General features: G+C 36.4%; 3 protein-coding genes and 1 pseudogene across 3 annotated transcripts; 2 read left to right on the forward strand and 2 right to left on the reverse strand.

Annotated features, from left to right (window-relative positions):
- Positions 1-257: 257 nt before the first annotated feature.
- LOC125848934 (uncharacterized) lies at positions 258-8293 on the reverse strand. Its single transcript, XM_049528904.1, has 8 exons — positions 8009-8293; positions 5752-5938; positions 3689-3786; positions 3396-3501; positions 2552-2769; positions 2076-2118; positions 942-1192; positions 258-823 (listed from the first exon to the last, which is right to left on the reverse strand). The coding sequence occupies exons 1-8, from the start codon at positions 8191-8193 to the stop codon at positions 424-426; spliced, it is 1488 nt and encodes a 495-aa protein (XP_049384861.1). The 5' UTR covers positions 8194-8293; the 3' UTR covers positions 258-423.
- Positions 8294-12001: 3708 nt separating this feature from the next.
- LOC125848932 (FACT complex subunit SSRP1-like) lies at positions 12002-19671 on the forward strand. Its single transcript, XM_049528902.1, has 16 exons — positions 12002-12158; positions 13148-13333; positions 14145-14250; positions 14945-15081; positions 15247-15330; positions 15449-15543; positions 15632-15740; positions 15893-15979; positions 16058-16150; positions 16318-16515; positions 16601-16746; positions 16832-16976; positions 17131-17229; positions 17317-17490; positions 18889-18967; positions 19154-19671. The coding sequence occupies exons 1-16, from the start codon at positions 12105-12107 to the stop codon at positions 19279-19281; spliced, it is 1920 nt and encodes a 639-aa protein (XP_049384859.1). The 5' UTR covers positions 12002-12104; the 3' UTR covers positions 19282-19671.
- A 769-nt stretch (positions 19672-20440) lies between these two features.
- On the forward strand, positions 20441-24300 carry LOC125848940 (FACT complex subunit SSRP1-like; annotated as a pseudogene).
- Positions 24301-24427: 127 nt separating this feature from the next.
- On the reverse strand, positions 24428-26764 carry LOC125848938 (probable pectate lyase P59). Its single transcript, XM_049528907.1, has 3 exons — positions 26425-26764; positions 25411-25823; positions 24428-25334 (listed from the first exon to the last, which is right to left on the reverse strand). Exons 1-3 carry the CDS (start codon positions 26610-26612, stop codon positions 24595-24597), a joined length of 1341 nt encoding a protein of 446 aa, XP_049384864.1. The 5' UTR covers positions 26613-26764; the 3' UTR covers positions 24428-24594.
- Between the last annotated feature and the right edge of the window lie 230 nt (positions 26765-26994).

The raw sequence follows: 26994 nt of genomic DNA on the forward strand, positions 1-26994 counted from the left end.
AATTAAGATAGAGGAGGAAATACTTCATAGCTTCAAACAATGCAGATAAGGACGATATGTAGTTTTAAAATTTCATATTATTGTTAGGCTCCTCTTCATAAAACTCATAAATTAGCTCAAGAACATTGAAAAGGAAGATCTGATCTGAAATAATTTGACGTTCGTTAAATCAAACATTTAGAGGGCGCAAACATAATTTAATTGTTTATCATAAAGATATGAAATGTGGATCTTACTCAATTTCAAATTTAACTTTTGAGGAGAAAATTTTCCTAAGTCTATATACATAGACCATCAATCAATTCTGAAATCATTTTTTAAAATGTAGTATCATTTAACATTGAGTAAGAAGAAGAAATAAAAAAGTAACCTCAATAACAAGATTTTAGAGTCGGGGAAGAGCTAGGTTGAATCATTATCTGATTATTCTTCAGTATCTCTCTGTGATTTAGGAGCCCAAAACTTTGATTGGAGAATGCTTGAATCGGAATAGATAGGAACCGTGGCGTTGTTGAAGTCCCGGAAACACAAGTCACTATCGTCTCCGTCATTACAAGCTGTTAGTATACGACTTCCATTGACAGCCATTGCAGAACACCGAAAGCCTCGATGATAATCAGATAGAGGGCAGCAATTCAATGAACTTAATTGTCTACCGTTCCCCGTCTCCCAAACATGTACCTGGAAATCCTTCAGCCCACCACTAACAATCTTGTAGGGATCCATGTGCAAGAGATTTACATTGCCTCTATGTCCATCTAATTCAGCTACCGCTTCTCCCTTCTGTATGTCACACCCTCTTCTAACATCCCAAAGCATTGCTCTGACAACACCATTTGCATTAGCACACAAACGACCACGACAGTACACAAGCCACTTGATGCATAATGAAGTAACTACTTATCAAACAAAGTCAACCATATGAGTTCAAAAGATCATACCTTTGAGCTAACCCTGTGCAGATCAATGATTTCTCTGGCAACATTTGAAATGAATGTACTTCTTCTTGATGGTTCACTTTGAAGACTTGACGCATTGTTCTTATATCAATTGCAACAACAGAGGAACCAGCTGCAATATAGATCAGTGATTCATGACACTTCATTGCCTTAGGTGCACCAGGCACAGTGCTCTTTCCCACACAACATGAAGAACGATTGGCGGATGAAGTAGCAGTATCCCAAACTATCACCTGCGTTGAGCAACTAAAGTTCAAGGTTGAAAGGAACTATTGATTCTACGCCAAAAAAAATAGTGCAAACTAGATTCTGTAAATGGGATCACAGAGATAATAGCTTTACAGGATATTAATACTTACTAGGATGGCCTGGAGTTTCTATACATATTTACTTCGAAGTATGTGGTTTAAGGAGGAGAACTTACAATCACATGGTTAATTATCACGCTTCACGAAAAGCAAGGATGCATCATAAGAACAGATAATGCTGCTCTATGATTACGGAATTCAACTCACTTGGTTTTAGAAGGGAAAAATTGTGAAAAACACATCAAGTATCGCACTAGCAAGGTGTTACAGATTTCATGCATATGGGGAAAGTTGAGTTCAAAGGCAACCTCGGATGGTTAGGAAACTATGTAAGATAACAGAATAAACGATCCCCTGAAGAGACGCCACATGACCTAGCTCAGCTGCCTCATGCTTCTACTTTTCTAGAGAGAAAAAGTGAAGCAGTAGGAGCTTGCTTTCAAGTTCCTTTTGCCACCCCCTTTTCCTTCCTAACAAAAACAGTATTACAAGATTTTAACTACTAACACTAAGAGGACTAATAAACAAGAGAAGGAACTTCCTTATGGATTTTTACTTGGTTTCAAATATGAGTTCAAATTTAAGAGCAGATTCTGCTAATACTTGAATCAAAAGTTTTTCATACTAAATAACAGCAGAATCAATCCAAACAAAAAAAATATAATAACTCAAAACAAGATTTGCAAATGTACGTCAACAGAATCAAATAAAATGTCATGGAAAATTTTAGAACCACACTCAAATTTGCCACTTTGGGTGTCGCTTGCTCATAACTCAAACTTAAATGTCCCAACACAAATTACTATACCATGGAGTTCCTTGATATGCTCACTAGAAGAGATGTCTTGTGCCTGAAACCAGAGAGATTCCAACAATAAGACAGTTGAGAAGATTGATTAAAATTGATAATTTAGCAAACCTCAACTAATACTATACCTCCTCAATATTCTAAATCTAAAATTTAGCAAGGAAGCTTTTTAACTTCGATTGACAACAAATAGACCTGAAGCTAATGTAAGCTCCTTCTAGATTGCTATATTGTCTTGGAGATGCTTGTTTCTTGAAATCTATACTCTAGAGATTCAGTATAGTTTGACTAAAACCAACTACTGCTTCGGTTGCAATGATGCATGGAGAAAAGAAACAAATTCTGATTGTTAACCTAAAACTGGCAGCTAGATAAGCAAAGCTAGATGCCGAATTCCCAAGCAAGAAGGTTTAGCAGCACAACAGGATAATAATATTGATAATTGCAACATATATGCAAAAACGATTAAATCATACCCCGCAACTGACATCAGCACTGCAGGTTTATCATGCCCGTAAAGAACAGCCTTTAAATCATGTTGGCTGCGCTTTCCACTACAATCAAGGGACCATAATCGAACAATTCCATCTGAACCACCGCTTGCAAGTATTTTACTCGGATGATCACCCAACAATTTGTCTGAAATTGCGGAAACTGAAACATTACAGATTCTGAAGCTTCTTTGACAACGCCCCTAGGAATGAAACCCACAGGCAATACTAAGAAAGTGATGGACAACATAGTTATTTAAGAGAATGGATACCCATGGAATCTAAAACGAACATAACCAGAAACTGATGCATGCTCATATCATATGCATTGAACCTGACATTCATCTAACTAAAAAAAAAAGCCATATCCCTAGGTGGCAAGCTGCAAAACATCAATAGTTCCACTGATGGAACCTGCATCATAAAGTAAACATACTTTTGCACAAAATGAAAAAGTGAAGAACATCAATAGTTACACTTATGGGAATCAACAACATAATATAAATACACTTTTGCGCACAATCCTTGTAGACTATAGACCAGCTATGATGCATCAGAAGAATATTTTGTTTCTTGCTTTTGCAATTGGAAAATGATATTCAGCAAAGAACAAAATAAGTAAAACAATAAGTACGACAAATCCATGATATAGTGAAAACAAAACTTAAAATTAGAAATAATAAGTTACAAAGAAATTCAACTAAAGAATATGCAGATTAGAATATCACAGACAGGGTAAAATTAGATCAGGAGTTCCATAAGCTCATTAACACAAGTATTCAGGTAAAAGTTCAAAAAACTAAAACTCATCTTTAGTTATTTAAACTACCTTCCACCATAGCCGAATTGAATGGTCCAAGCTTGAGGTTACAAAAAGATTATCACTTTTCTGCATCTTGCTACTATACAAGCATGTCTCTTCAAATGGAATTGACCTGCAGTTAGTAGTATTATGGCTATTGATATACATTTAAAAAAGAAATGACAAACTAAGATGTAATGTATTTATAAGTGAAGTAAATGATCCTGAATTGGATAATCTAGAACTTCTGTTGACATATCCATCCGGTTTACCCCATGTGCTTACTCCTAAATAAAAAGAAAATATATAGCAACTCTAACCTCAGAGAAGTAATTTTGGCGGTGTGACCCCTGAGTGTGTCATATGAATCTTTTCCATGCTGAAAATCGTTAATGTTCAATACATAAACTGAAGATCCCTGTAAACAAGTTATCAACCAAAATCATGTCATATAAATAGTATGGTTTAATATTTTTTCACCTTAACTGCAGAAGATAAGGATTACAAACGTCCACACTGCTATTGATGGAAAATATATAAGATATTGTAGTCGAGTAAGAGTTAATTGTAAAAGCAAATCCATAGCTTGCTGTCTAGTAGATCCAAATAAGCAAGCTGGCAAGCTAGTATCACAACATATTCATCAGTATGACAGAGTACAATGAAAAATTTATTACTTCTACAGCGTCAAAATTTCAAGTTATTACAACAGCTTTCAGAATCATGTGATATTTTCTGATCATCGGAAGCAAGAATACTCCCCACCCCACAAAGATAATGCAGATGGAATTCTGGAAATAGCATTCTTTAAAACAACTATGTGCCCCAATCACAAATAAGTTGGGGTTAGCTATACGAACCATTACTGACTATGTCACTCCATTTAAGCTCATCTCAATCCAATATTATACAAAATAAAAAGTACTAGAAGGTAATCGGTGAAGCAGAGACACCTGCAGTGGAGGGATGAAAGGAAAATAACAAAAAGATGAAACATAATTAAGTGGACAGTCCAGATGATGGTGATGTTAGCAGCTTCTACATGGAATGTTGCGCGGAAGTTGAAAACAGAAAAAGGCATATCTTGACCACAGAAAATTCCTTGGATACCTAAATTTTGTAAGGCAAGAATAATAACAGGGTCAAAAATGAGGCGAGACTAGTAAATGACTATAATCAACTAGGCATAAATGTGGAGTAGGGTTTGGGGGGGATTATCCACGAGTTTCGAACTGAGCAATAGTGTCCCTCAGGAATTTACCGGTAATCAAAGAAGAAAAAAGGTATGGTATGTCACAAAAGATAAAAAGAAGAAAAGGCACAAGCATGTAATGGAAAGAGGAAAACAATTTTTCCGAAACCTAAAGGGGCTACAGGGTTTTGATATCATTGATTCAAAAGAAAATGAAATTCCTATGGTCGGGTTCCAGTGGCAAGAGTACGATACGTGGATTATATGCACTGCCACAGAGAAAGTATAATATTTAAGTAGAGAGGGTAGAGGAGTAGGCTCATTACCGGATATCAAAACGTGCACCACTGACCCTCAAGAATTTCTTGGTTATCAAGAAAGAAAATATCAGATCTTAAGGGATGCTGCAGAAAATCGGAAGTAGCAATTGAACTCACAATCCAGAGAAGTAATGCTGCTCAACTATCAGCCTTTTAGCATGTTGCAAAAGTCGGAAGTGGCAATGAATTTCTTTCCATTCATGGAAACAAAAGGCAGGGGGAGTGCAACACAAACTAAATCAAGGGGCAGTTACCTTCTAAGTAGCCTGTCAAATTCAAAATCACTTCACATATATAGATGCAAACCATACCGAGGAAGATTCATTATTGGCAGCTGGTATCTTCTCTTCTCATACTCATGGAAGCAATAAATCGGTCAATAAAGATATAGGTTATAGAAGATCTAAACTAAAGTTAGTACAAATCATGATGGAGTCCAATGAGCCAGAAGAGAGGGAAAATTGGAAATGTCAAGTTCACAATCACAGCTTCTCGAAAGTCCCGCTATATCTCAGTTTAAAACTGGTTGCCCAACGATCAACTTTCAAGGGGCAAGAAAGAAAAGAAAGGTATACACAATGTTAAGTCCCCCCTTTGAGCTAAATAAATACTTTACACAACTAATAACCTGTGTGAGGTCATAGAAACATGTAATAACACCAAATCTCCTACAAAAAGGAAAAAATAATAAAGCTTAAGCTGCTAGACACCAACATTCCTTAGGGTACAAAATAATACTATAACACATCCTTCATTCTTATACTCATCCTTTTCATAAATTGCTGTAGCATTTGACAAGGACTGAAGAATCAGTTAAAACAAGCACTTTGAGTTGTATGATAGAAATTTGAAGAAATGGTAGATATACTACCTCAGAAAATATGATATTGTCTTTGTCAAGACACAGATTTTCATGAGGTTTTGCGGTGATAGGAAAGTTTACAACGGTAGGGTCAATGAACTTGAATTGCAGCACATCAGTACGCCTAGAAAGGTATGCTTCCCTATCAGTTGATGTGTGAGGAAAGCCAGTAGGTACTAGTGGAGACCACTGCTGTCTGCAGAACATGAGATTAGTACTACTCTCCAAGAAACCCACAAGCAATGAAATACTGAAAACAAAGCAGACACTATGTTGATAACAGACCAGCCAGTCACAGTTTCCAATCATAGGTACTTTTGTAGCATCTTTGAGATTCTTCCTTATAATTAGCTTAAAAGGAAAAAGTTACTTCTGAACATTCTTTAGCTTCCAATGCAACAAAGACTCTACTTTTATGTTAGTTATTCAGAAACCAAAGATCCCAATATCTAAGAAGATATTCTTTTTTATTCGTCCTCACTCCTCAGAAGATAAATTTTGCCAATATCTTAGAAGATATATGACTTAAGGATATCCTAAGCAGTTACAAGTTGCCTTTGATTTTTGATTGTGTGCTGGAATATGCACTACTTCAGTTTTGATTTTGGAATTTATTCATTTACAAGCTCAAGCTCTTAGAAGTTCAGGCAAAATCACTTGCCTTAAAAAAATTCTAACAAACGATCTCCACACATTTCCATCTTGCACAAAAGAAGTTAAAAAAGAACAGGAAAAAAAATTATAGTCACGCTATAGTGTTGCCAAGACCAATCAATGTCCATGTATTTTTCTCTCATCCATAATGCCAAAGGACCAAAGTTGGGAGACGTTCAATAACCAGTGTTTTTCCTACTTCCCTCCCCAAAACAAGAAATTGACAGCTTCATAAAGCACATTCATGTTTGCAGGATAACACTAATTATACTGATCTAAGAGAAAGAAGAATGCAGATATCAATCAAACAAAAAGAGGAAAAGAAAATGACTCTGCAAAGTTATCAAGCAAAAGGAAGTGGTTGTTTTCATGTACTCCGCATTTACACAGATAAAGTTCCTTCTGTTCAGCAAAATGTTGCAAATCAGAAAGTTTAGGAGGTGATTTTCCAGGAGTACAAGCAGATGCAATTCCAGAAAAAGTATGCATTCCCTGTTCTGCCTCTATACAGATAGACAATGGTTTTCCTTAATTATAACTGGCGATGTGAGTTTGCTAAGCATAACTACACGGGATAAATGAGGAAGGTTGCAGGGAAGCTTCAAGATTAGTCAAATTACATGTCCTAATATAGATGATTTATATAGCTAACCTCCACTAGTTTCATATTGAGGCTTCATTGATAGATAGACCAATTTTCCTTAATGGCTTAATCATCCTTTTTTTTTTTTTTGATAACCGAGAAATTCGTCTGTGACCCGCCATTTGGACCAATCACAGTCTTTTAAACTCGGTGGATAATGGGACCGCCCCTCTACCCTTCTCCACTTAAATACCGGGCTTCGTTTTGCATGGTGTGGGGCTTGAACTTGCGACCTAAGCCACAAATCCTCCACCTTTTGCCACTTGAGCTAGGCCTTGGGGGCTGGCTTAATCATTCTTTATTTGAGCTAATGTGCTTTATAATTTATTTTTCCTTGTAAGGGAACCCGCAACTGCTACCCTTTGGGGACACACACGGTAAAATCCCACACGGCCACACCTATACAATAGCTCACAAAACACACGGGAGAAGTAACCCGCACTGGGACGAGCTCGACCCAAAAGGCAAACCCCTTGCTTTTATTGGCAAGGGGTTTCGAACTTGAGACCTCCACATGGAAGTCCCAAGCCCAAACCACTAGGCCACCTCGAAGGTTCTTATAAGTACTCTTATTAGTACTCTCCTACTATATTATTCTTCGATTTTACTATTAACTGTTGTTTCCATTGCTTCAGTTATCCTATTAGTTGTTGTTGCTGCTGTTTTTCCTCCATTATTTTTCAAAAAGGCTTTTCACTACTTCATTTCCTTTTCAAACATACAGGTTCGTGGTTTGAGCTTGGAACTTTCATGTTAGAGGTCTCAAGTTCAAAAAAACCTATGTGGTTTGTGAGCTATTGCATAGGAGTGGGTTTTACGAGCACCAAAAGGGTAGCGCTGCAGGTTTCCTCGTCATATAAAAAAAAACATACAGGTTTATGCACATTTATTCAGACCCTCAAATCTTGATGTAAATAATTCTTCTTTTTTTCCAATTCGATGAAATAGTTGGAAAAAAGTATGTATAACCTGAAAAGGGATTGCCAGATTGGGTCAGAATACGCTGCTTTTTGAAGATATTTACTGGACATGGCCATGTTCGATACGTCTTGGAGATTCAAGTGACTTGCACAGTGAACCAATGCGTCCATGTCGAGGTCTGTTAGGCTGGTGGAGCTATTTCCAGTTGCCGGTGGCGGTGAAGTGTCATCCATCTTTCGATTCTCTCAAATTTCCCTCTTCCTCTAGTAAATTCTACAAGGAACAAGGAAGACATATACATATAACTTTTCTTTGATTTTCAACCTAAATAAAAGCCCTCAACTATGGTCTATGCCCGGCCTTTTTCTCTCACAAAGTATCCAATTTAAAATTTTAACATAAAAATTTTAAAAAAATATTATAACTCACAATAATTAATAATTTAAATTATTTATAAATTATTAAAAAAATAATTATCTCTTAAAATTTTATTATATTATTTAAATTGAGATAAAATAAGTAGTGGTAATATTTATTAGCCGTACAAGCACAAGCTCCAATATTTAGCATATTACTAAGTATTATGGAAATAAAACAATAAAATATGTTGACAATTTTATACACATGTACAACAATAAATTTTTTTATTGTAAATTTGAAATATTTACAATAAAAAATGAAACTTTTTAAATTTGAAATATTTCCCAAAAATAATTTTTTCTTAAAATAATTGTTTGACGGGAATGGCTTGGGTGGGGTGGTGGGGGTGGGGGAGCTTAGGGGTAGGGATGGCGTAAAAATAAAAAAAAATTTAAATTTGAAATATTTTTTCCAAAAACAATATTTCTTTTTTAAAAAATTGACGGGGATGGCCTGGGTGGGGGGTGGCAGCTAGGGGGTGGCGGCTAGGGGTGGGGTAAGGATGGGAGTGACATAAAAAATGATTTTTTAAAAAATTTAAAATATTCTTTAAAAATAATTTTTTTTAAAAATTGACGGGGTGGCCGGAGTGGGGATGGCGTAAAACATGAAAAAAAATTAAATTTGAAATATTCCCAAAATTAATTTTTTTTAAAAAACTATTTGACGGGGAAGGGGGTGGCCTTGTTGGGGAGGGGGGGCGTCAAAATTTTTTTTAAAAAAATTGAAATATTTTTCAAAATTTTTTTTTTTTTGGGGGTGAGGGGAGGGGGAGGTGGTAGGGAGTAGGGTTTGTAGGGATTGGGTGAGGTAAAAAAAATCTTAATTTGAAACATTTTTCAAAAATAAATTTTAATTTTTTTTAGGGGGAAGGAAGGGCTGGGTTGGTGGTAGGGATAAAAATATATTTAAAATTTTAAAAATAAGAAAATTAAAAAATTTCATTTTTTTTTTGAATGAGGAGTGTCGGTACGGGGTATGGGTAGGGTAAGAAAAAAAATTAAAGATTGAAGTCGAGTTTTGAGGTAAGTCATTTTCCTTAAATTTGAAAAAAAAGGGATTGATTTGGAAAACATTTTCCAAACATTTAAGTCAAACTAAACATGAGAAAATTAGATAACATTTTCCACCATACGAAACACACCCCAAGCGTCTACACCAGACATTGTCTGAATCAGCTGCTGAGTTTAGGCAGATTGCTAAGGTTCCTGATGAGGACTTGGTGGAAGGATACTTCTGATTTATGTTTTTGATTTGGATGTCAGTTCAATTCTGATGCTTGATCGTTATCATCGGTCTGTGGCCTTTTAAGGATATGGTTATAACAGTCAGTACAAAGAGTACAGAGACTGTGAGTGACTATAGATGTAATGGACGTCATGTTTTTACCTAGACTCGTGAATTAGAGAGGCCCATTGTAGGTTTCATCTTACGCACTACAAAACATGTGAGGAGTCTCACCAACACATTTAGTCTGGAGCCCAAGACACAAAAGTACTCTAGTAGACTATACATGGAGTGTCGGACAAACACCATTTGGCCCATTTTTTGAGGTTTCTTCGTTGTCATTTGTGCAGAAGGATGCTGCTAGGAGAAATGTATTGTTGACATCGCTGAAATTCATTATTTCTAGTGTTCTTGAAGTTCTTAAATCCATTTCTGCACATGGCGGGGAGAGAAAGCTTCTTAAGCATAATCAGATTACTGAGTTCACAGAAAGGTGGAACTAGTTCAAGTACAAGGTAGACAAAGCAGTTTTAGCACTCTCACACTTTGACTTTGAAATGACTTTGTATCACCTGAGGGCATCAGATCATGACATATATGCCATTCGTTCTCATGTTTATCATGTTTCTCAAGAGCTGGAAGCATCACTAGTCTGTTACAAGGACCTACCATTTCCCTGGGCGTCAGTTTCTATGTCTGCTGGAGTTTTTATTTTCCTTCTGTATGTTTGGAAAAAGAGAGACAAGTTCTTTCCCAACAAAGGAAAACAATTTTGATATTTTCTAAAGCGTTATTTTGTAAGATCTGAGTTGATACAACACATGTATATATGAGTAGCATGTTGGCTGCAAGCTCTGAAATTAGAATTCATTTGTTAAGAAAAGGTACTGCAGTTTCAACTTTCAACTAGCACAGAACATATTGATCAAGCCCTTTGGATCATGTATGAGCATTTTGGTCTAACTTCTTTTGGATGTTCACTGAAGACTTTAATAGATTATAAGCACATCAACTAACTTATTTTCCAACTTCTTCCCATGTATAATTTGTTTTTCGAGAAGTTTGTGAATTAGCTCCTTGCACAATGTGTTGGGAACACAAAAAATCTCTAAATTGAATCAAAGAAAGAAAAGAATTTTATGCTGGATTTTAGTGATCAGTGCTTATTTTTTGGCAAAGAAGTAGAACATGTCTAAGTTTTACTTATTGCTCTATCAAAAATCTGTAATGATGATTATTTTTATCTTTATGGAAGTGACAATTTCCAGATTCTTGGTATACTCTTTCTATGATGACAAGAGAAATTAGTGGAAAACATGAAGAATATGAGCTATGGAAGATGTAATGGCAGTTGACACTACTCTCTTGGTCCTGTTTTGATACTTCTATTTTGCTTCCTGGTGATCTTTTTTACTAGCTTTTGGAGCAAGGCTGTGAACAAAAAACTAGAATTTGAAATTACCGAGCTCTATCTACTACAAATACAAGTGTCTAACATTGACATTCGAAATATTACATCATATGTTATAAAAATCTTGACAAAGATGTTGTATGAGAGTAGTATGATTGTTGGAAGCAAAAGAGAATTACTTTTAGACACGGATTGAAAAATTTGCTTGCGTGAGGATTTTGAAACTACCTTTCTACCTCACAAAGGGGTAATATAGGAGTTTCTTTTTATGCCTTACTAAATTACACTGAATATATTATCGTTATTTTATAGCTTTGACGATTTTGAGTTACTCAAACAATTATTTAACATGAAGTGCAAATATAATTGTTCTTCTGAAAGAAAAAAATGATCTTCGCATTAGACGACAAATCACATAATTTGCTTAACGCAGTTAAATGATTAGCGAGACGTAGTTTAAGAGGATGTAAGTAGTAAAGAGCTTCATTTAGTCATTGTTGTTATGAAAATATAAATATACTCAACAAATTAGTGGATAATAGTATTAACTAAATAAGATTTTCTTGGGTGCAAATTTACTCGTTGCTCAAAATTCACTCGAGAGTAGGTTAATTTAAGATGATTTTTTAAATGGTTAATAGTAATGATAGAACTTGTGAAACCAAATTTCATTTAGTATAAATTGATAATTCATTCAAATTTTTAAATGCTACGATTTGAACATAATAATTTCCACAAGCTAAGATTATTAATATGAACGATCGAAGAATAGAGGGTTGATTGTTACATTATTACAAAGAGGTGAATTAACTAATTTGAAAAAAAGAACGTTCTCAAAAAAATTGGGACGACAAATTTACAACAATAATAATATAATTAATATAATCTCACAAATAAATCTTAAAAAACCTATTGTGCACATTACAAATAATCGGTTTCGGGTCGGGTCGAAAAGTCTCAAACCGCGTAACATGTTTTGCGCGGGAGGAAGTTGATGCTTGCGGGGTCTATATATATAAGTGAAGTATACAACCAATTCCTCAGCCCTCTTCGCTTACAGCAGTGTGTGTTTTAACATACGGAGAAATGACGGACGGTCATCAGTTCAACAACATCTCTCTCGGCGGCCGTGGAGGCACCGTAAGTTGTTCTTACTCTCTTCTTGATTCTTGTTTTCTTTTTGTTCTCTTCGTTTCTTGATTCCTACTTTCAAATGGCCTTCCGTGTGTGTTTTCTTCTTCTTCTTCTTAGGTGCATGCTTAAAACCCTAAATCTTATTTATACTAAAATCGTTGTAACAGTTTCTTTTTAAACCCTAACTCTTTCCGTTTTGTTATAATCTCGTTGTTTTTGTTGTTTTAGATGGATTCTTGAAACCCTAGACCTAAAAATTGATGATTATCTTGAACGTGATTGAACCTTAGCACTATGAATTGATGAATTTCTTGAACGTGATTGAACCCAAGCGGTATGAATTGATGAATTTTTTGAACGTGGTTGAACCCAATCAGTATGAATTGATGAATTTCTTGAACGTGATTGAACCCTAGCAGTATGAATTGATGAATTTCTTGAACATGACTGAACCCTAGCAGTATGAATTGATGATTTCTTGAATGTGATTGAACCCTAGCAGTATGAATTGATGAATTTCTTGAACATGACTGAACCCTAGCAGTATGAATTGATGAATTTCTTGAACGTAATTGAACCTTAGCACTATGAATTGATGAATTTCTTGAACGTGATTGAACCTAGCACTATGAATTAATGAATTTCTTGAACGTGATTGAACCCTAGCAGTTTGAATTGATAAATTTCTTGGATGTGATTGAACCCTAGCGTTATGAATGGAGATTTTTATCGTAATGTGATTTAAACCCAATTTTGTGCTCTGTTTGTTTAGTGCTTTTGTTAGTTTTTAACTCTAATTAAGTTTCTTTATGGGATATTTCCATCTGCTTTGGGCCTATTTGGACAAAATAAAGGTAGAAAACAGAAGAATTTGTAAGATACACACAAAGGAGAGTGAATGTTACCTTGGTAGAAAGATTTTATTTTCAAGGTATATGTCTTGCATATATGTTAACGGTAATATTTTTCTTAAAAAATAATTTCTGAGAATGCAGAATACAGGGCAACTCAAGGTTCAGTCTGGAGGTATATTATGGAAGAAACAAGGTGGTGGTAAGGCTGTGGAAGTTGACAAGGACGATATAGTGGGCCTTACTTGGATGAAAGTTCCTCGAAGTAATCAGCTGGGTGTGCGGATTAAGGATGGTCTTTACTACAAATTTACTGGTTTTCGTGACCAGGTGAGTCTCTGTTTTGCTTTTAGCAAGTTTCAGTTTATCAGCTTCTTGAACTATTTCATTGCTGATGTAGTGGAATTGAAACAGCTCAATCAATGGAGAGAGACACAGACAATTAACCATAATAAGTTTGGAAATTTTGGTACTAGGTTACTCAGTACATGGTAATTAGAAACTTAAGAATAGTTTAATAAAGGAAACCAGGGAATGGACATGGTTATCAATCTTACAGGTTGACTGATAATTTAATTGAATTTAGGTGTGACTAACAAGGGTGTGGCGGAGTGTTAAGTACTTCGTCATCTTTAACCAAAGGTCTCGGGTTCGAGTGATTACAAAGTTGATTTTGTTAAGGAGTTCAAAGTGGGACTTCTCAGCCCAAATCTGGGTGTTGTTGGGCCCCAATGCATGTACTGGACACTAGATGGGAAACCAAAAAAAAAAAAGAATTATGGGTGATTTGGATACCTAACACAGATCTACTTTGGAACTGGCTACTGGAAGTGCTTAGTGTCACAGTTCCACTACTGTAATTTCAGGCTGTGAGGAAAAGAGAAACAAGGGGAGAGCAATGTTTTAAGTTCATTGAAGCCAAAGACAACCAAGTTTTAGTGAAGCCAAAGAAAAGTGATTTTCTTCATTAAGATACTGGTAGAAGCTGACCTCTCTAACTTCTTTGAACAAGTTTATACCTCTGAATCTGTGTAATGTATGTAATAGCTGGAGAACCTGTTGGATAGGGACACATTTATACATTATTTTCTTTTGTTATCAGTTTTTGATGTCCTTTGGTTGTGTATTTACTTATTCGCAGGATGTTGCGAGTTTGACCACCTATTTCCAGAGTTCTTGCGGGATATCTCCGGAGGAAAAGCAGCTATCAATTAGTGGAAAAAATTGGGGAGAAGTTGATCTAAATGGTTGGGATATGTGCTTTCTGCTTTAGTTCACTGACTCCCTTGATTTTCTTATGCTTGACATACGTGTTTTTTCTTTTTCTGTAAATGAGTTGTAATTGAAATAACCTTAATTGTTACAAACAATTGATTTTTTATGCCTTCAACTTAATTGGCTGAATGCAAGTGATTTAAATTTGAAGTTCACACTGCACATATTGCTTTTAAAAGTCTTGCAATTGATCATATATGGAAGCAAAGATTTAACACTGAAGAGATCTGTTATCTTAGCATTTCTTCTGTCTACATGGGGATTTGTTGATTACAATATTGGTTTTATACAATCTTCAAAGGGCTTTTTAAAAATAAATAAATAATAGACATGGGAAAGTTGCACAGGTTAGGAGGAAATATTGAAAATAAAAGCAAAAAGGAGAAGAGACTCCCCCCCCTCTCTTTCTTCAATTGCTCTGCCAGCATAGGATCCCATCCTTTCTACTTCTGGTGTTAGACTACTAGAAATCACCAACTTATTTATTCCATGAGTTATTTACCCTACTTTAAACAGGTTCTGTGTTCCCTGATATTTCTTTCTTTTTGTTTGATATTGTCTTTGCCTTTTCTTTTGGTATAATACACATGTGAACATGATCTTCTCACATTTATTTTATTTGGAATGTGCACACATACATGCTTGACTCTGCTCCATTTTCTGCAGCGAATATGCTCGCTTTTCTTGTTGGTAATAAGCAAGCATTTGAGATATCATTGGCAGACGTTTCTCAAACACAGCTTCAAGGAAAAAATGATGTCATGTTGGAGTTCCATGTAGATGATACAACTGGGGCTAATGAGGTTACTTACTGTCCTCAATGATTGCTGAAGATTTTTTTTTTCCATTCGACATGGACGTGTTTCTGATTTTGTTGGCATGCCCAATCATTACTTGAATGACACACTTCTTGACTAATTCTTGAAAGCCATTCTAATCTCAGTAAGCCACACTTTCATTGATTTCAGAAAGACTCACTGATGGAAATCAGCTTTCATATCCCTAATTCGAACACTCAATTTGTTGGCGATGAAAACCGACCTCCTGCTCAAGTAAGCAAAAGGCATATCAATTCAATTTCTTGATTTCATTAGAGGCGATCATTAATCCCTTCCATGACACGATAACTTCTCTTGGTAAAAACTGAGTAATGTGATTTGTACCTATTAGGTTTTTCGTGACAAAATTATGTCAATGGCTGATGTTGGTGCCGGAGGTGAGGAAGCTGTTGTCACATTTGACGGCATTGCCATACTTACTCCAAGGTTGGTTAACTGCTTTTCATGTCATATTCATTATTATTGTTATCTGTTTTTTGCTTCAGAGTGATTGACATGTGCCCATATGCTGCAGGGGTCGTTACAATGTGGAGCTTCATCTCTCTTTCTTGCGCTTGCAAGGGCAAGCCAATGACTTTAAAATTCAGTACAGCAGCGTAGTCCGTATTTTTTTGTTGCCGAAGGTTAATTCTATGTTCCATCCCCCATTTAGCACCTACATCAATGTTTTAGTTATGCCTACCCCTTTTAATTCCTTCATGCAGCTTTCTGAAATCGTCTTCATTGAACTTTTAAGCAAGCATTGTATAATTGACATGACTTCTCTGCTTTGCAGCATAACCAACCACACACTTTAGTAGTTATCACTCTTGATCCTCCGATTAGGAAGGGCCAAACTTTGTATCCACACATTGTATTGCAGGTATGGATTGATGCATATTAGATAATAATGACGTACATTCTGTTTTGGTATCAACCTGCTGCTTCTTTGTCTTACCAGTTTGAGACGGACAATGTGGTAGACCTTTCGCTGGCTTTAAGCGAAGACCTTCTGAATACAAAATACAAGGAGAGGCTGCTAACGGGTTACAAAGTAATAGTTTGTTTTGCGTTTATAGTCGTTTGGATTTGCAGCAACTGTGAAAAGAGAAATGCAAGTTCATTGTTTGTCTAAAAAAAAAGAAATGCAAGTTCATTGTATTCACGTGTTTGGTGTTGTTTACTTTTTAGCATTTAATTATAATTTTACTTATGAACCAGGGTCTTATCCATGACATCTTTACTCAAATTTTACGCGGCTTGTCTGGTTCCAAAGTTACTAAACCAGGGAAGTTCCGTAGCAGTCAAGATGGGTATGCGGTGAAGTCCTCATTGAAGGCTGAAGATGGACTCCTCTATCCTCTTGAGAAGAGTTTCTTCTTTTTACCTAAACCTCCAACTCTTATACTGCATGAGGAGGTAAATTCAAATTTCTGTAAAGCTCAAAATCTTGTGAGATACATCTTCATTCTTGAAAAACTGACCTATTTCACTATGCAATTAGATTGATTATGTGGAATTTGAGAGGCATGCTGCGGGCACGGCCAACATGCATTACTTTGATCTTCTCATCAGACTGAAAACTGAACAAGAACATCTTTTCCGGAATATCCAGAGAAATGAGTACCACAATCTTTTTGATTTCATCAGGTTAGCTTTACATTCAAGCCTTCTCTCTCAATTTGGGTTTAACAATTCTTCTTAGTCTTTCTGACACAATCATTGAGTAATGCAGTGGAAAGGGTCTGAAAATAATGAACCTTAATGAAGCTCGGGCTACAGAAGGTGTTCCTGTTTTGCCTGATGATGACGATGATGCTGTTGATCCACATCTTGAGCGTATTAAGAATGAAGCGGGTGGGGATGACAGTGATGAAGAGGTAAACATGCCTATTTGTAATTTCATTGTCTTCAACTCCATGGTCGTCTCTCTAAGTCATCCTCAGTGTGTCTTGTTGGATTCTAGTATCTTTGCTTACCCTTTGTGTTGTTGGAAATTCTTGAAATGCTGTCTGACATTCATAACCTTTCCAGGACGAAGATTTTGTCCTCGATAAGGATGATGGAGGGTCTCCTACTGATGATTCTGGAGGTGATGAATCTGATGCCAGTGGTAGTGGTGGTGAGGAGGAGGTATAATTGCCCTTTCACGTTTATATATTTTCAAGTTCTTATCTACAAAATTGGAAAAATATGAGCATTCATGTATGGTGGCTTCAGAAACCTGCAAAGAAGAAGCCAAAAAAGGAGGGTACTGTGTCAAAGCCATCTACAAGCAGGAAAAAGACAGATGATGATGGATCGAAGAAGAAAAAACAGAAAAAGAAGAAGGATCCAAATGCTCCGAAGAGGGCAATTAGTGCTTTCATGTACTTCTCGCAGAGTGAAAGGGAGGTAGGTATTCTGTTACATGATTTCCTTGTTAGTAAACCAATGACTTCTCCCGTGTTCTGTGGTCTGTTTCCCAGTTTTTTATGTTGAGAGTTATTGAAACATATAATGTTCATTTTGAAGAAAACAAGTCTTCATTCCCCATCAGATGAATAAAAATAGGCACCCAATGCAGCGTATCTAAGTCTAGCTTTCCTCACATGAATGTATTTGGAGTCTGAGCTACTCAAAACAACTGATCCATGCATCATCGTATTATTAACAACTAGAAAATCTAGTCCATCATCAAGCTGATAAAATCGTAGTAGACTTAAAAGTGCCAGGGCCCATAATCCCTTTTTTTTTTTTTTTTTGATGAAGGAGCCCATAATCCCATATTAGGGTCCCTTTATTTATAATATAAATCCTGATATAATTGAGTTCCTTGACCCTTTGGGGTGGCCCAGTGGTTTGGGCTTGGGACTTCCATGGTGGAGATCTCAAGTTTGAAACCCCTTGCCAGTGAAAGCAAGGGGTTTGCCTTCTGGGTCACGCTCGTTGTACCGGGCTTGCCTAATGCGGGTTACCTCTCTTATGTGGTTTGCGAGCTATAACATAAGAGGGGGGTTTTTTTACTCTGTGCGCACCCAAAGGGTAGTGGCTGCGGGTTTCCCTTGTCATCAAAAAAATAATTGAGTTCCTTGAACCAGTGCCTTTCATGGGCATTTCATCCTAATAGAGGCATTCTGGGTGGTAGATTCATTTCCTAAGTTGACAAATTTTTTGAGTCCTTGAGGACAATGACATGTCTAGATAGTCTTCTGTTCTACAAGTGAAAAGGGCTAATTCCAGTGCAGGGTTGACTGAGAGAGACTTGGTGTCCTTACAGAGTAGAATGCTCGGAGGTGGAAGAGAAAATAGGGACCACATTGCTTATTAATGAGATGGGAGGCTCCTTGTGATGGGCGTCACTTAGGCCCAAGATCTAAATTTAACTAAGTTTATTACTCCCTCCATCCAACAATAGTTGTCCACTATACTATTTTGGGACATCCAACAATACTTGTCCACTTTATGAAATTAATGGATAATGTTATACTTAGTTCCTAATTTACCCTTATCATTAATTTTAATCATTTCCTATTATATTTTTCAAGGCATTGTATTTATTATATTTAAAGGGTGATATAGTAAAATTACCATTCTATTTATAGTTTCTTAAAGGGTGTGTCAAGTCAATAGTGGACAACTATTGTTGGGCAGAGGAAGTATAATTTTCTGGTTTGTTGGAAATTACACCCACATGCTGTTACCGTATTAGCCTGCTTCTTTTTTGAGTTGGTGTGTTTTCTTGCTTTGAGATACCTTTCAAGACTCATCATGGTTGTAACGTTCCATTCACTTCCCTTCCGTTTTTTGTAGAATGTGAAGAAAAGTAATCCTGGAATTGCCTTCACTGAAGTAGGGAGGGTTCTTGGAGAGAGATGGAATAAGCTGTCAGGTTGGTTGTTTTTGTGGCTTTCGGTATTTATCTTATTTGCTTCATTATTTTATATTTAAGGGTGGTTGATACAATGCTCGTCATGTTTGTTGCAGTCTGTTTTGTGTTTTTATTTTCTTTGTTATATTATATTTAAGGGCAGTTGATACATTTATTGGCTCACTTGCTGTATTAATGATTTTGCAGCTGAGGAGAAAGAACCCTTTGAGGCCATGGCCAAGGCAGATAAGAAACGCTACAGCGAACAGATCAGTGATTACAAGAACCCTCAGCCGACTGTCGTGGATTCAGGGAATGAATCTGGGAGTTCTTAAGTGCAAAATCAATTTAGATAGTGTGGGAACTTAGAAGGTCGACATGCCTAATCAGCAATCGTGGTTCATAGTTGGAAGTCCTTGCTGCTAGCGTCTATGTGAAGCTCAAGTTTTGGGAAAGTTGAGAAAATAGGTTTCGTGAGGCACTTTTAATCAACAGCATAATGAAATATAATTGTTCGTGATATTCCGGAGTATTCTAGATATTCCTCTTATGATGTGTAGCATAATTTAGGAGCTACGTAAATTCTTCTTAACCTGCGTTTTCCGGATATAAAAGGTAACTTTATAATTTGATGTGCTTTTTATTAGAGATGTCTCTAGGAATTGAAGTTTATGTGTTCCTATTTAAAGTTATTATCAATTGAAATCATAGCCAATATAACACTGCAGATCTGTCCATCGCCTTTACTTGATTAACACAGCCAATAATTTGTTGTTACACCTTGTAGCCGAAGCCCGAATGTGAAATTTTGTGGAAGGCAGGAGGTTTGTATAATGTCGTGGACTTGGACATCAATCTCTTCCCAAAATGATCAAAAGCCACAGTAATTTGCATCTTTTTATCAATTGAAGAACTGTCACTCGCACCAAAAAGCATCACTTGGTTATGTTCAGTGAAATAGCTATTCGAAATGGTAACATCAGTGGATCCCTCCACAGCATCAACAATCCCGTCAAAACAACTCCACCTGATCCACCAATATAGTCGATCAACCAAGTATCGAAATACCATCTCTATTGCTCTGTGTCCGTTGTCCAATGTGGTCCACCGCGTCTCTGATCATCCCACCATTGCCTACCACAATGTTGTGAATGCGCAGTCCGTGAACGATCACGTTTTTCACCATTGCCTCTCACAATGTCGTGAATGCGCAGACCGTGGAAGTCACGTTATTCATGTAAGAATAATACCTGTCCAGACTTAAAAATAATTTACGATTTCGCTTGGTATTAGCTGATTAAGAAGGCTCTGTTTTTTTTTTTTTTAAAAATAAATAGTTTAGATAGAAATGTTGAAATTGATATTTAGTTAATTGATAATAAGGCACTTTTCGATTAAAATGACCAAAATGTCCCTAAAACGGTTAAATTGATAATAAGGCACTTTGCATGAAAATAAAATAAAATTGCTTAGCAAATGCAAGAGTAACATTAATCGGGTCGGGCATTCATCTGCTTCCTAGGCTTTCCTCCTCCACACCTCATCATTAATCCCTTCCATGACATGATAACTTCTCTTTGTGAAAATTGAGTAATATGATTTTTCGTGACAAAATCATGCCTATGGCTGGTGAGGAAGCTGTTGTCACATTTGGCAGCATTGCCATACTTACTTCAAGGTTGCTTCAGCGCTTTTCATATTGTTATCTGATTTTTTGCTTCAGAGTGATTGACAATGTGCCCATATGCTGCTGGGGTCTTTACAAAGTTGAGCTTCATCTCTCATTCTTGCGCTTGCATGGGCAAGTCAATGACTTTAAAATTCAGTACAGCAGCTTAGTCCGTACTTTTTTGTTGCTCAAGGTTGTTCCCCATTTAGCACCTTTATCTATGTTTTAGTTATGCCTACCCTTTTGAAAACGTCTTCATTGAACTTTTAAGCTATTGTATAATTGAAACTGACTTCTCTGCTTTTGCAGAATAATCAACCACACACTTTAGTAGTTATCATCCTTCGATTTGGAAAGGCCAAACTTTGTATCCGTGCATTGTATTTGCAGGTATTGATTGATGACGTACATTCTATTTTTGGTATTTACCTGCTGTTTTTTTGTCTTACCAGTTTGAGGACAACGTGGTAGACCTTTTGCTGGTTTTTAGTGAAGTTCTTTTAAATATGGAATACAAGGAGAGCCTGTTAACGAGTTACAAGGTAGTAAGTTTTTTTTTTTTTTTTGCGTTTATAGTCATTTGGATTTGCATCAGTGTTGTTTACTTTTTAGCTTTTAATATGACTTATGAACCAGGGGTTTTATCCATGACATCTTTACTCAAATTTTAAGCGGCTTGTCTGGTTCCGAAGTCACTAAACCAGGGATGTTCTGAAGCAGTCAATATGCGGTGGAGTCCTCACTGCAGGCTGAAGATGGACTCATGTATCCTGCTTATACTGCATGAGGAGGTATATTCACATTGCTGTAAAGCTCAAAATCTTGTGAGTATCATCTTCATTCTTGAAAATCTGACCTATTTCATTATGCAATTAGATTGATTATGTGGAGTTTGAGAGGCACACTGTGGGCACGACCAACATGCATTACTTTGATCTTCTCGTCAGACAAAACTGAACAAGAACATTTTTTCCGGAGCATCCAGAGAAATGATTACCACAATTTTTTTATTTCATCAGGTTTGCTTTACTTTTAAGCCTTCTTCACTCTCAATTTGGGTTTAACAAGTCTGCTTAGTCTTTCTGACACAATCATTGAGTAATGCAGTGGAAAGGGTCTGAAAATAATGAAGCTCGGGCTACAGAAGGTGTTCCTGTTTTGCCCGATGATGATGATGATGCTGTTGATCCACATCTTGAGCGTATTAAGAATGAAGCAGGTGGGGATGACAGTGTTGAAGAGGTAACCATGCCTATTTGTAATTTCATCGTCTTCAACTCCATGGTCGTCTTTCTCTAAGTCATCCTCTGAGTGTCTTGTTGGATTCTAGTATATTTGCTTACCCTTTGTGTTGTCGGAAGTTCTTGAAATGCCATCTGACATTCATAACCTTTTCAGGATGAAGATTTTGTCCTCAATAAGGATGATGGAGGGTCTCCTACTGACGATTCTGGAGGGGATGAATCTGATGCCAGTGGTAGTGGGGGTTAGGAGGAGGTATAACTGCCCTTTCATGTTTATATATTTTCAAGCTCTAGTTTACAAACTGAAAAATTATGAGCTGCCAATCATGTATGGTGGCTTCAGAAATCTGCAAAGAAGAAGCCAAAAAAGGAGGCTACTGTGTCAAAGCCATCTACAAGCAGGAAAAAGGCCGATGGTGATGCATCGAAGAAGAAAAAACAGAAAAAGAAGAGGGATCCAAATCCTCCGAAGAAGGCAATTAGTGCTTTCATGTACTTCTTGCAGAGTAAAAGGGAGGTAGGTATTCTGTTACATGATTTCCTTCTTAGTAAACCAATGACTTCTCCTGCGTTCTGTGGTCTGAATATAATGTTCATTTTGAAGGAAACAAAGTCTTCTTTCCTAATCAGAGGAATAAAACTAAGTAGCCAATGCAGCATATCTAAGTCTAGCTTTCCTCATATGAATGTATTTGGAGTCTGGGCTACCAAAAGTCCAAAACCACTAATCCATGCATCATCATGTAATTAACAACAAGAAAATTTAGTCCATCATCAAGCTGATAAAATCGTACTCTAACTTAAAAGTTCTAGAGCCCATAATCCCATTCTAGTATCCCTGTATTTATAAATCTTGAAATAATTGAGTTCCTTGAACCGGTACCTTTCATGGGCATTTCATCTAAACGAAGGCATTCTGGGTAGTAAATTTACAAAGACTGAAAGGCATGGATGGATAAGAACCAAGATAGACATAGCCTTCCGTTCTACAAGTGAAAGGGGATTGTTCCTAGTGCAGGGTTGACTGAGAGACTTAGTGGCCTTACAGAGAAGAGTGCTTGGAGGTGGAAGAGAAAATAGGGACCACATAGGTGATTAATAAGATGGGTGGTCTCCTTGTGATGCTTGGGCAATCCCTCCTCCCTTTGAGCTTAGGTGTCAGTTTGGCCAAAGACCTAAATTTAACAAAGTTTATTATAATTAGTTTGGTTTGTTGGAAATTACAACCACATCCTGTTACTGTATTAACCAGCTTCTTTTTTGAGTTGGTGTGCTTTTTTTGCTTTGAGTTACCTTTTGAGTCTCATCATGGTTGTAATGTTCCATTCACTTCCCTTCCCTTTATTTTTGTAGAATGTGAAGAAAAGTAATTCTGGAATCGCCTTCTATTAAGTTGGGAGGATTATTGGAGAGAGATGGAATAAGCTGTCAGTTTGGTTATTTTTGTGGCATTCTGTTATTTATCTTATTTGTTTCAATATTTTATATTTAAGGGTGGTTGGTACAATGCTCGTCATGTTTGTTACAGTCTATTACTCCATCCGTCCACTTTTAATTGTCATGTTGCCCTTTTTGAAAGTCAATTTGACTAATTTTCGAAGTTAGTACTGTAAATTGCAATTTTTTGCATATCAATATTTCATCATAAAATGTTAGTCAAAATTCTTATAGTTTTGACTCTAAAAAAGGAAACCATGACAATTAAAAATGGACGGAGGTAGTATGTGTTTTTTTTTCTTTAGTTATCTTATATCTAAGAGCAGTTGATACATTTATTGCCTCACTTGCTGGATTAATGATTTTGCAGCTGAGGAGAAAAAACCCTTTGAGGCCATGGCCAAGGCAGATAAGAAGCGCTACAGCAAACAAATCAGTGATTACAGGAACCTTCAGCCGACTGCCATGGATTCAGGGAGTGAATCTGGGTGTTTTTAAGTGCAAAATCATTCAGATTGAGTGTGGGAACTTAGAAGGTCCACGTGCCTAATCAGCAATTGTTGTTCGTAGCTGAAAGTCCTTGCTGCTAACGTTTATGTGAAGCTCAAGTTTTGGGGCAGATGAGAAAATAGGTTTCTTGAGGTACTTTTAATCAACAGCATAACTAATATAATTGTTCCTGACATTCTGGAGTATTTCTAAATATCCCTCAGCATAATCTAGGAGCTACGTAAATTCTCCTTAACCTGTGTTTTCACTTTTCACGATATAAAAAGTTTAGTTTTATAATTTGGTGTGCTTTTTACCAGGGGTGTATCTAGGATTTGTGTTTCGGAAGAAATGGAGAGGCTAACAACAATTGTTTAACTGTTATAAGCCATATAACAATTAGTAAGCAATATACAATCTTTTTACATTTTTGTACCATTAGCAGGTTGATAATTGCGAATCAACAAAGTTATAGTTTTTTTTATCATTACTTCACAGATGAAGATAGTAATTGCTTTCAAGTTTCAACTAGCTCTCCCTAGAATCCCTCCTCCCTTTTAAAGCAGATGCTAGTTTTAGGGAAAAACGAGTAATATCCATCCCAGATAGAAGAAAATATGAAATAACATTGACACAGTTGTATAGCTTGGTATGAATTTGCATCTTTTTGATTTCATTGTTCTTTTGTAGTCCTTAACAATTCAAAATTACAAAGAATTTTGATACAATAAATGCATACAAAGTTAGTTTAAGGATATATGATGAGAATGAGTTTGCTTTGGTGATACTATGTATAGGACAATAACTGTCTAACAAGCTTCTCCTAGCTTGCAATTTAGTGCCCCTGAAAATCTTGTAATCCAAGTGACTTGATCCCCTGAGGCTGATACAATCCCATCAAAAAGCTCAGTGTGTTTCTTGGTCCAATCTGGATCTCCAGATTCAACAAAGAATGCTCCATTCATGAATAGATCACCTTGTGATCTCCATGACCATTGTTTCCACACTGATTCTGGGGAATAGTCCCTCTTTGTTACCTCTTTCTTGAACATGTCAGGAGGAGCAATGAAACGATTACCTTGACTAATAATAGTGGGATGTTGGCTACCACCAATAGCATACATATTCCAATGTGTGTAGTCATTGTTAACCACATGAATAAAACCCCATCTGCACCTTGGCATTCTCTGTATCAATCTCTTCCCAAAATGATTATAAGCCACAGTAATTTGCATCCTTTGATCAATTGAAGAACTGTCACTTGCACCAAAAAGCATCACCTCATTATGATCAGTGAAATGGCTATTCGATATGGTAACAGCAGTGGATCCCTCCACAGCATCAACAAGCCCATCATAACAACTCCACATTGACACATGATCCACCCATATATTCGACGAACCAAATATAGAAATACCATCTCCGTCACTCTGTGTCCGTTGTCCAATGTGGTCCATCGCGTCTCTGATCATTCCACCACTGCCCACCACAATATCGTGAATTCGGAGACCGTGGATAATCACGTTCTTCACATACTGGAGCATGAAACCTGTCCAGACATAATATATAATATAAGATTTCACGTTTTTCTTTTATAAATATTTAATTGCAAACTCAATAAATACCTGCTCCATTAGCAATGTGAACGTTAACTCCGCGGCCATCAATGGTCTTATCGCTTTGTACTATGAGTTCCTGGTGTAGCCTAATGGTCATGCTTTTAGCAAATATGATCCATAATGGCTCCTTTTGAATGACACCATAACGGAGGGTTCCCGGCTTAGGGTCGCTAGTGTCGTCGGAAGAATCCGTGACGACGTAGATCTCGCCAGCTTTTCCGCCGGTGGTCCCTTTTGCAAATCCCATTGCACAATCAGCTAATCTTTTCCGATTGTCGGCCCAATTAGGTTGGCATCTCCAGCACCTATCAATTGGGTTGGTGACTAAGCAAGGCCCATTGTATTTTTTCCCGCCTCCTTTTAACTCCCTCCTTGTTCCATTTTTTGCCAGCTTCGCTTCCTTTATTTCCTTTAAGGCCCTGTTTTATTGTGTTTTAAATTAGAAAGGTCACCATTAAAGTCAAGAAATTAAATCGTTAGCCAGTTTTAGTGAGCGTTTGATTGTGAATTTTTTGTAAAATATAGCTTTAAAGTTGAAGTTGTTCTTCAATTTTTCTAAGTAGTTTGAAGTGAAAATAGCTTTATGTTGTTTTTCAAAGACTTTTCTCGAGTTGAATTCCAAAATATTATAATCAAATGTGATTATTTAAGTTCAATTATGAAAAAAGTGAAGTATTCATGGCCAAACACCTTGGCGCTAATCCTAAGAAAATAATGAAAGCGTTTGAACTTTGAAGTGCGAGAAGCAAGCGTTCTTAATCTTTTAATATTAAATAAGATGATAAAATATAGATGAAAGAAAAAATGTTTTTACTCTCAATGGATAACTGAAGATATATTTGTAAAATTTAGGGGAAAGAAAGTTGTTGAATAAAAAACAGTAAAAAATTGAAGCACAGACCAAAAATATCTTTTATGTGTAAATGTCACCTAATTAAAATACTATAATTGCGAGGCTTACAAGGATCAAAAACATTTTCAAAAAGAGAAAATAGATTGGGAGGAAATTAATTAACGTACTGTCCAGTTTGCTTAGCAAATGCAAGGGTGACATTGATCGGGTCGGGCTTGTAAGCCTTTATGGCCCATTCATCTGCTTCCTGGGCTCTCCTCCTCCACACCTCATCAAACTCACCAATGTGACCATTTATTGCCAAAAATGTGGAAAATAGTAACAGAGACAAATATACCAGCTTAGTTCCTCTCATTTAAAGATTTATGATAATTTAACTAGTTTAAGTTTGTTTGTTTTTTTCTAAAAAAATGAAAGAAGGTCTTAATTGGGTCAAACCCTTTGGCTTTTTAGAGGTGAGACCCTCTTTGTTGTAGCCTAAAAAAGCAACAACGTAAAGAGATGTGTTTTTTGTTGATGGAAAAATGTAGTTTAAATACTAAATAAATGCTAATGGACAAATAGCGTAAAATGCGCATAGCCATTATCTTTCAAAGGCAAATAACTTATACAAGTGCATGGCTGGTTAATTAAAAACTTAAGGTCCAAAAATGCCCGAAGATTAATTCTTCCTCTAAATACACTAATTAGTTGGTTGATAGTCTTTATATACGTATAAATCATGCATTAGACGGAGA

The sequence above is a fragment of the Solanum stenotomum genome, chromosome 12, assembly GCF_019186545.1.
Source record: "Solanum stenotomum isolate F172 chromosome 12, ASM1918654v1, whole genome shotgun sequence".
NCBI classification, from domain to species: Eukaryota; Viridiplantae; Streptophyta; class Magnoliopsida; order Solanales; family Solanaceae; genus Solanum; species Solanum stenotomum.

Coding starts and splice junctions, on each gene's coding strand:
- LOC125848938 (XM_049528907.1), bottom strand. CDS start 26,612: ATGAGAGGAACTAAGCTGGTATATTTGTCTCTGTTACTATTTTCCACA. Junction 25,824..26,424: donor TTTGCTAAGCAAACTGGACA/GTACGTTAATTA, acceptor ACAATAAAACAG/GGCCTTAAAGGAAATAAAGG. Junction 25,335..25,410: donor TCACATTGCTAATGGAGCAG/GTATTTATTGAG, acceptor ATGTCTGGACAG/GTTTCATGCTCCAGTATGTG.
- LOC125848934 (XM_049528904.1), bottom strand. CDS start 8,193: ATGGATGACACTTCACCGCCACCGGCAACTGGAAATAGCTCCACCAGC. Junction 3,502..3,688: donor GCCAAAATTACTTCTCTGAG/GTTAGAGTTGCT, acceptor TACTAACTGCAG/GTCAATTCCATTTGAAGAGA. Junction 824..941: donor TGCACAGGGTTAGCTCAAAG/GTATGATCTTTT, acceptor TGGTGTTGTCAG/AGCAATGCTTTGGGATGTTA.
- LOC125848932 (XM_049528902.1), top strand. CDS start 12,105: ATGACGGACGGTCATCAGTTCAACAACATCTCTCTCGGCGGCCGTGGA. Junction 14,251..14,944: donor GGGAGAAGTTGATCTAAATG/GTTGGGATATGT, acceptor CATTTTCTGCAG/CGAATATGCTCGCTTTTCTT. Junction 16,516..16,600: donor CTCTTATACTGCATGAGGAG/GTAAATTCAAAT, acceptor CTATGCAATTAG/ATTGATTATGTGGAATTTGA.